General features: G+C 36.2%; 1 protein-coding gene across 1 annotated transcript in view; it reads right to left on the reverse strand.

Annotated features, from left to right (window-relative positions):
* Window positions 1-1,212: 1,212 nt before the first annotated feature.
* LOC105348718 (uncharacterized) overlaps window positions 1,213-16,877 on the reverse strand; it is a 44,800-nt gene continuing 29,135 nt past the window's right edge. The window contains exons 32-53 of the mRNA XM_066084816.1: window positions 16,567-16,683; window positions 15,353-15,488; window positions 14,983-15,163; window positions 14,256-14,710; window positions 13,691-13,902; window positions 13,377-13,606; window positions 13,079-13,232; window positions 12,806-12,984; window positions 11,791-11,937; window positions 11,081-11,252; window positions 10,465-10,594; window positions 6,898-7,019; window positions 6,178-6,317; window positions 5,839-5,986; window positions 5,415-5,621; window positions 5,033-5,254; window positions 4,072-4,854; window positions 3,693-3,911; window positions 3,214-3,309; window positions 2,759-3,090; window positions 2,168-2,375; window positions 1,213-1,901 (exon numbers count right to left, since the gene is read on the reverse strand). Of these exons, the coding sequence (XP_065940888.1) occupies window positions 1,612-1,901; window positions 2,168-2,375; window positions 2,759-3,090; window positions 3,214-3,309; window positions 3,693-3,911; window positions 4,072-4,854; window positions 5,033-5,254; window positions 5,415-5,621; window positions 5,839-5,986; window positions 6,178-6,317; window positions 6,898-7,019; window positions 10,465-10,594; window positions 11,081-11,252; window positions 11,791-11,937; window positions 12,806-12,984; window positions 13,079-13,232; window positions 13,377-13,606; window positions 13,691-13,902; window positions 14,256-14,710; window positions 14,983-15,163; window positions 15,353-15,488; window positions 16,567-16,683 (4,880 nt within the window). The 3' untranslated portion in view covers window positions 1,213-1,611. The remainder of the gene's footprint in view (window positions 1,902-2,167; window positions 2,376-2,758; window positions 3,091-3,213; window positions 3,310-3,692; window positions 3,912-4,071; window positions 4,855-5,032; window positions 5,255-5,414; window positions 5,622-5,838; window positions 5,987-6,177; window positions 6,318-6,897; window positions 7,020-10,464; window positions 10,595-11,080; window positions 11,253-11,790; window positions 11,938-12,805; window positions 12,985-13,078; window positions 13,233-13,376; window positions 13,607-13,690; window positions 13,903-14,255; window positions 14,711-14,982; window positions 15,164-15,352; window positions 15,489-16,566; window positions 16,684-16,877) is intronic.

Consider the following 16,877-nt stretch of genomic DNA (forward strand, 5'->3'; position numbering starts at 1 on the left):
ATCTACACTACCTGAGGATGCTTTCACACAAGTTTCAGCTTTCCTGGTCTTATGGTTCATGAGAAGAAGATTTTAAAAGATTCACTCTGTATATTTCTATGTAAAACTTCGACCTTCCATTGTGGCCCCACCTTAACCCCGGGGGTCATGAATTTCACAAATTAGAATCTACACTACCTGAGGATGCTTCCACACAAGTTTCAGCTTTCCTGGTTTTATGGTTCATGAGAAGAAGATTTTTGAAAATTTCTCGAAAATTTTCATAAATTCCTAATTATCTCCCTTTGCAAAAGGGCGTGATCTTTAATTTTCACAACTTTAAATCCCCTTAGGCTAAGGATGCTTTGTGCCAAGTTTGGTTGAAATTGGCCCAGTGGTTCTTGAGAAGATGTTGAAAATGTGAAAAGTTTACAGACAGACGGACGGACGGACAGACGGACGGACGGACAGACAGACGGACGACAGACAAAATGTGATCAGAATAGCTCACTTGAGCTTTCAGCTCAGGTAAGCTAAAAAGGAATTAGGCAATATTAAACAATTATTTAATGCTTGAACAGTAAATAGACCAGAATGTTTTTCCCTTGGTGCAGGGAACAGCTCAGTATGATAGATCTTACTGAGCTCTTCCCTGCACCTCGGGAAAAACATTCTGGTCTATTGACTGCTCAAGCATTAAATAATTGTATAATATCGTATAAGGGACATTTTGAAATATTTTTATGACTGAAAGTAAATACCTTATAAATATACGATGACCATTTTCAATTTTTTTTTAATTGTACAATATTTGACATAAATGTGATAGAAAATTTCTTGAAAAAGAAAAACGATAGGGGGAAAAATTACATTGTAAGACTTGTAGACCAATTACTGATGGTCCCGCTTGAACCTTTTCTGCTACGCTTTGTAAAAAGTACGTATGCTAGTAATAATTAGATCTACGATATTCACAGTAAAAAAAAAGTCCATCCTTTGGAGAAAGACTTCTTCAGTATGTTACAAACAATGTGTACTGTATGTAGTAGGTGAATGGATTTTAACCAGTCAATTTCTACTCTTGAAGAAATACTGATATTGCAATATACAGTAAGTAAACCTATTCCTTATCAGTATATAATGGTTTAATTACATGTAGTAATGGTTTAATATAGTACTTATTTTTATACGAACATTATGTACACTATCTACAATCAAGTCCAACATATAAAAGTCTATAAAAGTTTATTGTATTTAAACTACATAAAAATATCACAGATTGCATAGGATATCAAATACTGGAGAGTGTGGTTAATTTTCTATACATATTGATAATTCAAGGACTAATTTTGATGCAAAGTTCTTGTGACATTTTATTCATTAAAAAATATTGGACGGAAGAACTGATTGAAAGAAATAACAAAGGGGGAAAATAAACCTTTGTATAAAATCACCACAGTATAGTATAAAATATAAATCAATAAAGTAAGAACAATACTTTTTAGCTAAATAAAACTTAACAGAAAATACTTTCACTGAAAGGTTTTATGACTACATCTTCCTGAAAGCAATCTTCAGTGGGAATTTTGACCTAACATCTTCCTGATGACATCATCCATCTGACGTTCAATATTAAGCTGGTAGGATGATGATCCCCGTTATGTCGGTATAACCTCCACCTGCTGCGATGGCACGGACAATCATGTACACCTTTAGGCGAGACGTACTGGTGATTGAGTTAGGTAGACGGAATGTAACCCTTGTAGACACCGTCTCCTGCCATTGGACGATATCACTTCCCCCCTGAGCTGTTCCTGCAGATACCTCGAACCGCAGAGGATGCTGGGAACTAAATATCCCATCCCATGAGACATCAAATTCCTTGTCGCTGCCTCTCCATGTCATGGACAATTCCTTAGACACTACAAATAAGTATCAATTTAAAGAAGTTATCAGATGCTTGTTAAAAGTACAAAATATATATCACTTATATCCATTTCTAAGGCATACATAATAATTTTTTTGGACATAATGCATCAGCTGTTCAACTCATTACTGTAGAAATCATCTAATACATGTAGCACTTACATCAGCATATAAGTGAGGATTTTATTTTTAGGAAAAATATACATTGTATCCCAATAAAATTTTTTACTTTTTCTAATATACATGTATTTGGTACACACACCATCTTTGACGGGGTTGCCAGACTCCACAGTAAGGTTATAGTGTAGAGGCAAGCTACGCTCCAGTAGTTTGTTGATCGCCTGAAGGGTCACATTTATCTGCCCTTGTCCTAGCTCCACATTCCCTATGTGGGTAAACAGGATCTCCTGGGCATCAGAAAATGTCAGCCCTTCTCCATCCAGGTTGTACTGGTTACTGCTGACGGAGAGCTATAAAAGATTGATAATAAAGATTCAACATTTTCAAGTACATATAATTTTTATGATAATCAATTTACTGGTGTCAAAGGGGAATAATAAACTTGCTATTCTCCGAAAAGTCAGTATACTGGTATTTTATACCACAAAAGAAAACTTTACTTATCGGTCATACAGAGTTTGTTGCTAGTAAACAAGTTTGAGCTATATTGAAATTTACATAGTTTCAATAACTTTTCAGTCGGCTAAAAGCAGGGAAACTATTTCACAATTAACTTTGTAGGATTATTAGTCATGATTTTAAATACAGAAAGTATAACACAGAGATATAACTAACAGGTACAGTGTATCTTATGGTTTAATTGGTACCACATAACTGTGGAGTCTTAACTTGCCTTGTACTGCTGCACACCGATTTTGTCCTCCACCCCGCTCCACACAATCTTCAGGTTGTTGGTCACGCTCTGATAATAATCCAGGGCTGGGTACTCGGTCAGTGACAGGGGTAGGGTCCTGATGACAGCCGAGGCCATTGAGGGGGGCTGGTCATAAATGATCACACCATCAGACGACAAACTAGAGATCAGTCCAGCCTTGTTCTGACACTGTAAAGTGGAGTACACAGTTTTCCCCTGGAGAACGCTGGCATCAAAGTCTTTATATGCTCTTCCATCACTAATAGTAATTCTCTCAAATCTCTGAACTTCAGTGCCTTTTGGCTGGTACCCTATAGATTATCAAATTTTTTTTTTAAAAATCTATTATATATACAAGCCTTGGTCTGCTTCATCTAAGAAGTCATAAAGACATTTATTACAATATATCACATTTGAGGTGTTCAACTAGTTACCTATCGCCCATTCACAGTAATCCAGACCGGATTCATCATCAGTGACCTTCCAGTTGACATAAACTGTGCTCTCCTTCCATGAATCAAGATCCTCCCCTGTAATATCATGCATGGAAGTTATAGATCTTAATAAAAACACTTCAGCAAGAGATTTTGTTAGAGAAGAAATGTCAGATAAAATTGGGATCCAAATTTGTTTGAACTTGGTAACATTTATCCATGATATATTTACTCATTGGTAATGATTTTTTTAAATCCTTGCAAAACAAGTAATCAACAAAACTCAATAAAATCAATCCTAATAAACATTGTTTAATATTGCGATATATTATAATAGTTTCAATATTGGTATCATGGACTTGTTAACATAAAGATAAAGAAAGTCATTTTAAAATATGAAAAGGCACCTATAAATTATGTGCATAACTACACAACACACAAATCTCAATGCTAGCAGTGTAAGATAGTAAGTAAATCACCTAAGAAATCCCCATCTAAAACTTCTTCAATATTTGGTGGAGTTAGATCCACAAGAATTTTATCCGAGTAGGAAACGCCCTGTAAACCAGCAGAGTTTTTGGCGATAGCTGTGACATAGATGTAGGAATTATGGGTCAAGGATACCAGGGCATTGTATGCAAAGTTTGACAATCCTACACTCTGGAAATTTTGCAACTGTGTCCCTCCTCTGGTGTATCCTGAAATTCAGCGATGGAGCATTCAATTTATTTCATACAAAAAGTTATGACTTATCAGTCTTTTTTAAAGTACAAAGGTACCACTTACATTACACGTAATGACAAAAATATATTTTGCATTACTAGTGATACAATTCCTCGATGAATTGCGATTACTTACCAATTGCCCACAGGTACTCTGTGATGGAACTGACATCCTCAATAAAGCTCCAGGATCCATGAACTGATCCCCACTCATGGAGGTACACCACATGGGCCTGTACATGTAATCCACTTGTTCCGTTGTTCTGATCCCTCTCCACATGTTTCACCACTACATTATCCACATAGATCCCAGTTCTATCATCCACACTGCCCAGTTCAAACACAGCAGACCCTTCCCTGGCCACAAAGTAGAAGGTGTGTTTGTGCCAAGAAATCTCCTCCCTGGCTGTAGACTGTCCCCCATCTCCTCTGTAGGCCTTGGTGTAGATCAGGAACACATGCTTTTTGTTGTCTACTTGAATAAAGCCTTCCTTGTTGGACTGTGTAGAACTGCTGATGGACAGGTGACTGGAGAAAAAACTGACTCGGTACAACCCTCCCACCATCAGACCACTCAGAATCTGACTCACACTACCCCTGACAAACAAGAAGGAGAGCCCATCCCTGGCCAAATTCTTGTTGGAGGAAACCACTGCAGCACACCCTCCACTGGACAAGTTCCAGCCGCTCGGCTGATAGTCCACACTCACATTACAAATGTTGGTGGCATTCACATCACCCGACTGCAACACATTAGGGGATGTCTCAAAAGATGGATTGTTTAAAATGTTGCTCCCTATGTGGAAGAGATACTGTGGTTCTGGGGGAGTGGTGTCTATAGTAACTCCATCAGAGACAACCACAGTGGACTTGTAGCCAACATTGTCCACAGCATACACCTTGTTGTAGTAGGTGTTACCTAAAAGAGAAGGAAAACAATTCACTTCAAATACTAGTCTAGAATACAACTGAAGCAGCGATACTGAATACAAAATACATTTCCTATTTTACATTGTTGCAGTAGTGCATGATAGAAATGATACACTTTGTTTTTCAAGAATGTCACTGACACAAATGGCGTTATATCTATAACTTACTGTGGTTGAGGGGAGGGGTCAGAGTTCTGGAGACTGAGGTGTGTAGCCCTATTGCCTCCCACCCAACATGTCCACATTCCACATCAGCATGCTTTCTTGTGACTTGAGGGGTGGATCCAACACACCAATAGTAGACTCTGACCCCCGACCCAACGTCTGAAAACCCGTGCCAGTGAGCCGCTACAATGTCTGACTTATTCTGGAACTCCCAGTCATGCAAGCCTAAATATGACAGTAAATTTTGCAATGTTAAATTAAAATAAACAATTACCAGAAGTAACCATCAATTGTCACAGAATTGTTTGGGTTTTTTTGCAATAATAAGAAAACTTTTCATATTTCAGTCTGTTCAGTCTGTTTTAAAACTGAACAGCCTCCATACCTATTCCATCAAACACTATTCCCTCCACAGGCTTGTATTTGTCTGGCTTGAATCCGTCGGATGACTCTGTGTGATGGATATCAGAGAATCCGTAAGCTAGAACATTACTATAGTAGGTGATTCCTGGCAGGAGGACAGAGGACCTCATCACATCAAATGAGGTCTGTGTCCCTGGAAGGTCCTCTCCAATGTCCATGATGTCATGTCCTATCATGCAATTAAATACTTGTTCAATGTGACATATCTTTATGTAGACACAAGTATCACTTAAAAGGCAAAGTTTTTCTCGATTTCAGAGGTTACAAGCTTTAAACTGCAGTTATTGTATTCATAGGCATGTGAAAATCATGTTAAGAGCACTCACATGTTTTTTTCATGGGAATTGACTGTATATGGACAGAATACATCTATAATGAATGCATACCTCCCGGATATGTGCTGATGTATAGATGGAACGTCTTGATTGCATTCTCAGCATCCAGAAACTTGTTCTTCCATTCAACACTGAAGGGATAGCCTCCTTTCATAAAGTCTTGATCTACAAAACTGCTTCCTAACATTTTTTCTCTTACCTGCAAAAAAGTAATACATGCAACAGTAATTTCATTTACAGTTTAATAATTTTCCCATTTTAAAGGAAAAAGAATTGTAAAACAAATTGAAGCAATAGTCTAACTCAATAGTTATTTACACGCCATTTTTTAATTTGCAAATGACCCAAACATAATTTTAATAATATTCAGAAGTTTATTTCATTACTTACAGCACTGCCTAATATATTTGTGACGAATGGTCTCTGAGTTGCAATAGTCACGCCATCCGATTTAAAAATTGCAAAGGTGTTTTCATCATACCAAACTTTTATAAAAAAGGAATATTTGACTGTCTCCTTCAAGTAAACCCCTGCAACACAATTTATACATATTAAGATGTAAGAAGATATCTGTGAGCCAATGCTCACTAGTAATACCCCCGCTCTGATGTGAATTTGCAAATTTAGCAAAGTCAACATTTAACAGGAAGTTGGATTCAAATTGGTACAAAAATATATCCCATGATATGCCTTGCTATGCATATAGCAATAGTGTGTGAAATAATGGTGTGTCAAATAGTGTGTCAATAATGTGTCAAATTTCAAGCATCTGCAATTTATAGTTGCTGAGAAAAATGTGACAGAAATTTTTGTTTTAGACAGAGAAAGACAGACAGATGGACAGACAGACAGACAAACAGATGGAAAAACAAACAGACAAGGGTAAAACAGTATACCAACTTCTCCTTCGGAACTAGGAATAAAATGAATACCATTTAACAAAATTGGCAAACCACATTTTGTATTTTGTATTCTACATATCATTTAACATAAAAGAACATTACACAGCATATCAAGTAAATACAATTTTGAAAAAAAAAATTTAAACCAACATTGCATAGTCAGTGCTTTGATCTGCGATGTAATGAGAGGCCTTGTATATGTGTATACCTTGTTCAGTCCGGTAGATTTGCTTCAAATTCTGTCCAGCATCATGCCAGATCCTCTCTGTGGCCTGATTAAAAACACCCTCTGGGGAGGGTTTTTCAGTATACCCCACACTCCACTGGTACCTGGGAAGAGCAGGAAATGAAGGATTCAATGATCTACAACTTAACTTTATCTAAATTAAATATGCTTATTTCATATCCAATGTGTTGAATGTGATATTATTTACACTTGTACAAGGTAATGTGTATAGAGAAGCTCTATTTTCCCTTTTTTACACAATCTTGCTCTCAACCTTTTAATTTATTGTTACGGAAGAAGTTTAAGCCAACAATAAAGATGTTACAGTCTCTTGCATGATTATAGTTTTTTTTTCCTTTTTGTTTTTTTTTTTTTTTGGGGGGGGGGGGGTAGAGGAATCGGATATAAAAACATAGGTAATCATAGATTACTAAGCTCACCGAGACGGAGCATCACCCTTATGAGACATCACCTTCATAAGATCACCTTTATCATTTTATATGAAAATCATACTTTATGATCTTGGATATTCATGGATTCTGTTTTGACAAAATATCGTATATCATCTGATAAATTTTTATATGATAATCATATGTTAATATGTTAATCAATACAATGATATAAAATTAAATATTGCATCATGTCATATTTCTAATATAATATATATCATATAATAAATAAAATACCGTAATAAACAATAATGAGATTTGATATTGTAACGTATGATATGACATTGTATTGTGTTATACCTTATTGTATTTGATCACATAATACAATATCATAAAATATAATACAATATAGTATCATATTACAATATCATATTACATAATACATCATAACACTGAAACATGATATAATATTGTATAATATAGAATGATATTGTATTGAATGACACTGAAACATATTTGATACATTATATGATATTATATCATATAATACAATATAATTTGATTCCAACATTGTATCTTATCAAATGATACAATATTATGTGATATGGTAAAATATTATAAAATACATTATTATATTATACATATTGCATCATATGACACAATAAAATATATTACAATATCAAATAATACAATTTCATGTGATATGATAATATATCATATAAACCAATATCATATCATACAATATCGTATGATACAATATTATATAATATTACAATATCATATAATACAATTTCATGTGATATAATTCTATATTACTGAAACAATATCATATTATACAATATTGTATGATACAATATTATAGAATATACAATATTGTATCATAGGATACAATATAATATTTTGCAATATCTTATGTAATTGTATCATGTGATAAAATAATAAATTAAAAATACAATATAATATTATACAATATTGTATCATAATATACAATACTATACATAACAATATCATGATACATAATCATATCATTAAATATAAAAAAAAATGATACAATATCATATCGTATCGTATAACTTTTAATAATATAACATATGATATCATATTGTATCATATCAAACAATATTGTTTCATATCATACCATACTTTATCATAGGAATCATGTTATATCATTTATCAACAAACACATCTATCTATCGAGCTGGTTTGAGTGAGGTAGGAGATTTCTTTAGCATCCTTGATAATGGAGATCAGGCTCTGCTTCTGAAGCAACCTCTGCATTTAATTTATAATAAAGTTAAATCAACTATGCAAGCTATCATCTATAAAACATGTGACCTGTTCCAAAAAACTAAACCTCATCCAGCATCCGAAACCTATGGCTCAGATTCAGCATTCAAGCCCATCAGGTGCATTTGTATCATAACACGCATCATCCATGCAATTTTGGTGAAGTTTGGACCAGTAATAACTAAGATATCATCATCAGAGGGCACTAGCAATTAAAACCTTAACTTCCTCCAGCATCCGCAACCTATGGCTCAGATTCAGCATCCATGCCTGTCAGGTGCATCTGTATCATAAGACACACCATCCATTCAAGTTTGGTGAAGTTAGGACCAGTAATAACAAAGATTTATTTTTTAGCATCCTTGATAATGGAGATCAAGCTCTGCATCTGAAGCTACCTCTGCGATTCATTCATATTACAGTTAAATCAACTATGCAAGTTTGAAATAGTACTATCATCTATTAAACATGTGACCTGTTCCTAAAAACTTAACTTTATCCAGCATCCGAAACCAGACTATGCATTCAAGCCTGTCAGGTGCATCAGTATCATAAGACACACCATCCAAGGAAGTCTGGTGAAGTAAGGACAAGTAATAACTAAGATATCATCATTAGAGGGCACCTGTTTCAAAAACTTTATCTAACCAGCTCTAAAAACCTTAACCTCCTCCAGCATCCGAAACCTATTGCTCAGATTCAGCATTCAAGCTTGTCAGGTGCATCAGTATCATAAGACGCACCATCCATACAAGTTTGGTGAAGTTAGGACCAGTAGTAACTAAGATATAATCATCAGAGGGCACCTGCAACAAAAACTTAACCAGCTCTAAAAACCTTAACCTCTTCCAGCATCCGAAACCTATTGCTCAGATTCAGCATTCAAGCTTGTCAGGTGCATCAGTATCATAAGACGCACCATCCATACAAGTTTGGTGAAGTTAGGACCAGTAGTAACTAAGATTAATCATCAGAGGGCACCTGCAACAAAAACTTTAACCTGCTCCAAAAACCTTAACCTCCTCCAGCATCCGAAACCTATAGCTCAGATTCAGCACTCAAGCCTGTCTGGTGCATCAGTATCATAAGACGCATCATCCATACAAGTTTGGTGAGGTTAGGACCAGTAGTAACTTAGATATTGCTATCAATGGGCACCCGCAACAAAAACTTTAACCTGCTCCAAAAACCTTAACCTCCTCCAGCATCCGAAACCTATAGCTCAGATTCAGCACTCAAGCCTGTCTGGTGCATCAGTATCATAAGGCACACCATCCATGCAAGTTTGGTGAAGTACAGACCAGCAGTAACTAAGATACTGCTATCAAAGGGCACCTGCAACAAAAACTTTAACCTGGTCCAACAACCTTAACCTCCTCCAGCATCTGAAATTTAGGACCCAGATTCAGCATCCAAGTCTTTCAAGTCCATAAGTAGGTCCAGATGCATCATCCATGCAAGTTTGGTGAAGATAGGACAAGTAATAGCTTAGATACAGGACCTGCAACAAAAACTTTAACCAGGTCCGGACGCCGACGCCGACGCCACCACCGACACCGAGGGTATAGCATAAGCTCTCCTTGACTTCGTCTCGGTGAGCTAAAAATCGGAGAGGGCTACATTATTGCAGCTAATAGAAATCTTGATCTACTAAAGACATTTTTTACCTTTTTTACCTTATTCTGCTCTCAATCTTTTAATTTATGTTTGAAGATAAAATCAATAATAAAGTTGTTACAGTCTCTTGAAGTGATTACAGTTTTTTTTTCTTAGAAAAGATAGAGAGACCAACTGACTTTATAAACCATTACCTCTATCTTATAGGTAAACAATATATTACATGTACACTGAAGACAGTTATTAGACAACATACCAATCTGGAGCATCTCCAAAGTTGTTGACTATAGCCCAGCGTCCCTGTAGCACCACATTGGATGGAGTGTAGTCTACATCCTCTGTCCCACTTCCTGCTACATCATACACTTGTAACATGTTGTTCTGATCTGTAGAAAAGTATTACATGTAGTTACATGCCTCAAAAATGAATAACAAATGTTGATTTTTTTATGATGATGCAATCAAGTAGCTCTATGCATCCAGTTTTAATTATTTTAAAATGTCAGGCCAATATCTATTAATATGTCAAGTATCATTACATTATTTAAAATTTTTAAAACATAACTAGAGCAGGGCTTGCAAAGTAGCTTTCCTACAAGAAAATAAGAGAGACATTACAACTAGATAATAGCCTACCAAGTTCAACTATACTGGCTATATGAGCTAGACTAAACGAAGTAAGACTACTGATTATTAGAGGATAGGTCTTGACTAGAAACAAGGAGTTCTACAGACTTTTAGAGGACAATTCCTGACAAGAAAACTGATGAAATGACCACTGACTATACAAGACCGTGTCCTGACTGGAAAAAGAGAGATTTTTGACAAGAGGAAGGTACAAATTTAAAAACAAAACAAGAGAAATAACTGACTATTTGATGAAACATCCTGACAAGCGGTTCCTGAGGGATGACAGAATTTGTCCTGCGGTGCACACACACAATGACCTTCACAGGTGAAGGCCACACATCGCCTGGTCAAGGACAGGTCACCACCTGGAATTTTCTCAAACTGAGAGTGAATTATGGCACTTTCCAACCCCACCTGGAAATAATGAAAAAATAAAAATGGCAGATTAATTCATGATTCCTATCAATGAACTCTAAATATAGAAACAAATTGAATGTTTTCATAAAAGTTTGGAGAAAGGCCAAAATTAATTGTTATTATGTTATTCTCTTTATCAAAATGGCAATAATATTAACAATGCAACAGCATTTGAGACAATGTGACTGCGTTTGAGAAACAAATCATTGAATTTTGTTTACCCCTATTGTCAAATCCTAAAGGTTCATAAAGCACACAATGTGTTCAAACAAGATAAAATAAATCCTCGAAATACAGATACTTCATTCTTTCAACATTTCTGATCCGATAAAGAAAAATCAAAACATAATCTATTTTATAGCCATGTTAATTTTTATTTATTGAGAAATAAAATGGACTGAAATTGTTGAAATTTTATTAATTATCGGTAATTAATTGCTAACAGTTTATCAAAATTAAATAAATTAAAACGATTCATAAACTTAAGAAAGTAAAAGTACAAATACATATAGATATCATATCATTAACATTTTACCTTGTTAACAGCCCACATGGTGATGTATACAAACTTCTGGTTGGCATCATAGTTACTGGTTTTCACCTTCGCTGTCTGTACAATCCCCTCATCATACTTATCATCACCAGAGTTTGTGTATTCCACTCGAGCAGGTGTACCTGGCTCCTGATGTAATAAAACAGGTATACATACACTTATCTTATTTCATTAAATTTCTCGGTCGCGGTATATCAGCCCTTGAGCCTGATGGCTCTCAGGCTAATATACAGCGACCTCGGACTAATATAGGATGCAATTTAAAAATTGCCATGTAGTAATCTATATATACATGTATATAGTTTTGTACTACATGTATTTGGTACGTAACATATTTTTTAAATCCAAAATCAAGAACTATGAACAGTGAAACAAGTATACCAATGTACAACCACAAACTCTAAATCAAAGGGACATCAATGTATTAAATACCACTGATATTCTAAATATTATTTTTTTTATTTACTCAAAACCTCATTACTGTATTAAAGTCTCTATATATTACATGTAAGTACCTCACTGAGGTCAGTGCCCATGAAGGTTAAGCCCATGTTGATGTAATAGTGGAAGAACTGTATCAAAGTCTCAATGTATTACATGTAAGAACTGTATCAGAGTTGCAATATACATGTATTACCGATACATGTAAGTACCTTATTGAAGTCACTGCCCATAAAGGTTGGGCCCACATTAATGTACCAGAGGGAGAACTGTATCGAAGTCTCTATATATTAAGTACCTCATTAAGGTCAGTGCCCATGAAGGTTAAGCCCACATTGATGTAGTAGTGGGAAAACTGTATCAAAGTCTCTATATATAAAGTACCTCATTGAGGTCACTGCCCATGAAGGTTAAGCCTACACTGATGTAGTAGTGGGAAAACTGTATCAAAGTCTCTTTATATAAAGTACCTCATTGAGGTCACTGCCCATGAAGGTTAAGCCCACATTGATGTAGTAGTGGGAGAACTGTATCAAAGTCTCTTTATATAAAGTACCTCATTAAGGTCAGTGCCCATGAAGGTTGAGCCCACATTGATGTAGTAGTGGGAGATCAGAGAGTGAAGGTCAGCGAATCCTAACCAGGCCAGATTGACGGCCGTCTTCTCCCACGTCATCCAGGCATCACTGTGTCTGCTCAAGTTGGCTGCGTGGTCTGTTCTCACCGCAAACATTCCTGTTCAACACAAAAACCCCAAATCGAGTTTACAAGTATTTTGTCATGTAAAAGTGAAGATCAATTTTCATGTGACAAGATAAAATTCTCTAACCTCTGGATGGTGGAGTGGTATCTACCATTATACCACTGGTTGTAGCGGTAGTGCAGATCTGAGCACCATTACAGGAGATAAGGTTTACATAATAAGTCACACCATCATGTAACTTCAAACCAGTCAAGATGAAATCTCTGGCTATTCCATTTACCTATTAAGGGTTTCAATTTAAGGAAAAAACTCGAGCTTTTAAATCAGGAGAAAGTCACAAAGTACCTTAACAAAATTAAATTGCAAAGATTCCACTAATACTGGTATCTACCAGAATACAAATATCTACCAGAAAAAGCTTTACCTTTGTAGAAGATAAGTCAAACTCTCCACCAATGTGAGACTTAATGGAGAGATACTGCCTCTCAATGTGTGATTCAGCATCATTCACTGACCACTTGACCTTCATCAGTGTCCTGTAGAACTGTGTACCTGGTACGAGACTGAAGGACGAGGCAAACTGAGGACCACTAGAGATGACGGGAGCAGTTGTGTCAATCAGGAAGCCATTGGACGTGGAGTCTGTATACAATCCTGAAATAAGAATTTTTTTTTAATGAGTCATTCATCATTAACAGGGTCATATGTTCTCAAGTAGAGTACAAAACCTTTACTGACCAGCTTTGTTATAAGCTCTGACAGTAACATAGACTCGCTTTCCGACAGGCAGTTCAGGGGACAAGTTGAACACAGCAGCAGTGGTGGTCAGGTGGAGTTTCTGGGGGGAGAGGATATCATCTCCTCCCACAGTGGTCCCTGCCCACCAGACATAGTGGTCAAGACCAGACTGGGGGTCCACAAAGCCACGCCACTTGGCTCCAAAGTATGTCCTGTAAAATACATAATTGATTTCAGAAAACAATTCAAGAATTTATAAACCAAATTAACAGTTGACAATGCTAGGATAAACATTGAAGGATGGTACTTTATAACACTAAGTTGAAATAATATCCTTATTTTCTTGTACATTTTACAGACTGGACATTACCTGATGGAATGATTTTATGGAATGGCCATTACTTGATAAACTGGGCATTACCTGATGGACAAGTAACCAGTTTAACTGATCATTACCTGACAGATTGGTAATTACCTGATGGACTAGTCTTTACCTACGGCTGATAAACTGGCCATAAGGTGATGAACTGGATATGGACTGTTTACCTGACAGACTGGTCATTACCTGATGGACTGGTACTCTGTATCGTGCTCCCTGGTTCCATCCATCACCAGCCCCACACTGGGGGGATTGTTGTCCATCATCACTCCATCAGTCATCACAGTGGTGCAGTAGTCCGCAGTGTTACACGCGGTCAGTGAGGTGTAATAGGTCAGTCCCACACCAAAGTGGACATGATCCAGCTTGAAGGAGCTGACAATCCCGATAGCTTGTCTACCGATGACATCATCACAAGAAGGGCACGTACCAACGCTGATGTAGTACTCTTTAATGGCGGAATGAGGGTCATGGAATCCCTCCCAGTACACATTTAAGGCAGACATGTCCGTCTGGAAATCAATATCTGCTAGTTCAGAGCCTGGGACCCTGTCATAAATATGGCCAGCTATTGGAGGTGAAAGGTCAACAATGTAGGCCCAGGAGGTGGCTAAAGACATCAAACCTGCCTTATTTATTGCCTAAACAAAGTAATAAAAAATGATGTCTACTTCTTTACTGAACATGGACATGCTTAACTGTACACATACATGCATAACAAAACATGCAAATTACTGCAAAATTACCACCTAAACAAAGTGGTTCACAGGCAAAATTTCAAACTAAAATGTATGCAATGTTATTTTAAGGAACATCCTGAAAATGTTGCCATTTAATTTTATGACAATTTTCTTCAAAGATAATTACTGGAATAACCCCTATAACTTTGAACTCCATTGCCTGTGTTTGTTACCTTGACAGAAATGTAGTAGGAATGGCCCTCTTTCAGATCCAGTGGATTGAGTTTGCTGTTTTCTCCACACTCTGTCTCTTCCCGAGTAAACTCCATGATGTCATCGTACCCGGGCTGTGAACCAATGGACCACATGTAATAGTCCACAGTGCTCTCTGGGTCTACAAACACCTTCTTCCAGCTGTATCAAAACAACTCAGATCTCTGTATATGGTCCACTGTTGGAAACCTCCGCTTGATCTCATTTCTTACAGGGTATATACATGTAAGCGAGATCAACTGAGGGTTTCTGACAGTGATTGTAAAGTACTAAATCAACAACAATGAACAAATTGTAAAAGGACAATATCATCAGCCCAGTTTTCCTTACCAAGCCTCTATTTCGGAGTTAGAGACAATATGTCTTCCTGATATTGTAATGGGGTCATCAGACTTCTTTGGAGGAGTTGTATCCACGACAACAGGGTCAGAGGTTACAATGGTTGTTCTCCCAGCATAATCCATAGCTGTAAAACAGAACATAGTTATAAAAAAGCTATCATACAGTAAAAATATTGTAAAGCTTGAAATATGCGAAGTTCATTGTAAACATATTTCAAGAATAAAAAAAAATTGAAATAGACAATAGACAAAATAGAAAAAGTAGAAACATTTTGCAAATACATGTTTATAAAGTTGATACTATTACAGCCAAAAAACTAGACCAAGCATCTTAATTTACCAAAAACAGAACTGACACAATAGCAAAACATACAGTTAAATACAGTGATGGTTACAATTTTTAAAAGCCACAAAAATTATTTAGAATTACTGTAGACGTATTTTTTTCCACGGGGTCATAATTCCGCGGAATCACAATATCAATTTAATCCGCGGGTAAAAATTTACGCGGATTCTTTGAATGAAAAAAAAAATTTGAATAATAATTATTAAATTTAGTTCTGAGCGATTTTCATTACCTAGAATTCGTCCAACTTTGGACTTAAATTGTAGGAATTGTTCACAGTGAACAGTGATTATCAGATGTGCACTGATCGTCTTGTGAAACACCACATCTTTAATTAACTATCAATTTATGGGTTCACATGTCATTTAAATGATGAGTTGATCAGTTTTATCAATTAAAAGTCAGAGCACAAAGGGATCTAAATATTGCAGTAAAAACACGGGTCTTAACGGGTAGTTAATTGGGTCATTGAAAGACAGACCCGCTTGGGGCTATTTGTCGTCTGACACGTGCCGTTTTCTCAAGCTTGGAGAAGTTTAAATTTCATGCAATTTACAGAAAATTCAAATCTTTAGATTAAATTATTTATTATGTGAATTCTCAATACAAATTTGTTTGACAGTTTGCATAGATAAAAACGATATACATTGGGTACACGTATATGCAAGTGTTATATAATGTAGTAACTTTCGATTATCCTTATTCATGTAATGCAATTTCAAAATTTCATTCCAAAATGCACTTTAAGTACACTGGGAAAAAATTCCGCGGAAAATTTGTGCCCGCGTTCATAGCGTAAATTAATACCACGCGGACAAAAGTACGTCTACAGTATACAGATATATTTATTAGCATACCTTTGATTGTGGCGTAATATGTATGTCCACTTTGTAGAAATAGACCATGTAGCACCGCATGGTTCACCACCCCAACACTGTGGAAAGCCACCACATCATTTCCTCCCACAGTGGTTCCTACAAAACAAATAAGTGTACAGGGAAATTCAGTACAGTCTAACCAGGACACAATATTCACTACATAGTACATAACTGGTGCAACACTAAAATTCTGTTAGCCCATACTGGAGCACCACTAGCATTCTCTTTGTCCACTGGTGCAACATTAAGATTCTGTTTGTTCACTGGTGCACAAATAGCACTATGCTTAC

The sequence above is a fragment of the Magallana gigas genome, chromosome 5 (genome assembly GCF_963853765.1).
Source record: "Magallana gigas chromosome 5, xbMagGiga1.1, whole genome shotgun sequence".
Classification (NCBI taxonomy): Eukaryota; Metazoa; Mollusca; class Bivalvia; order Ostreida; family Ostreidae; genus Magallana; species Magallana gigas.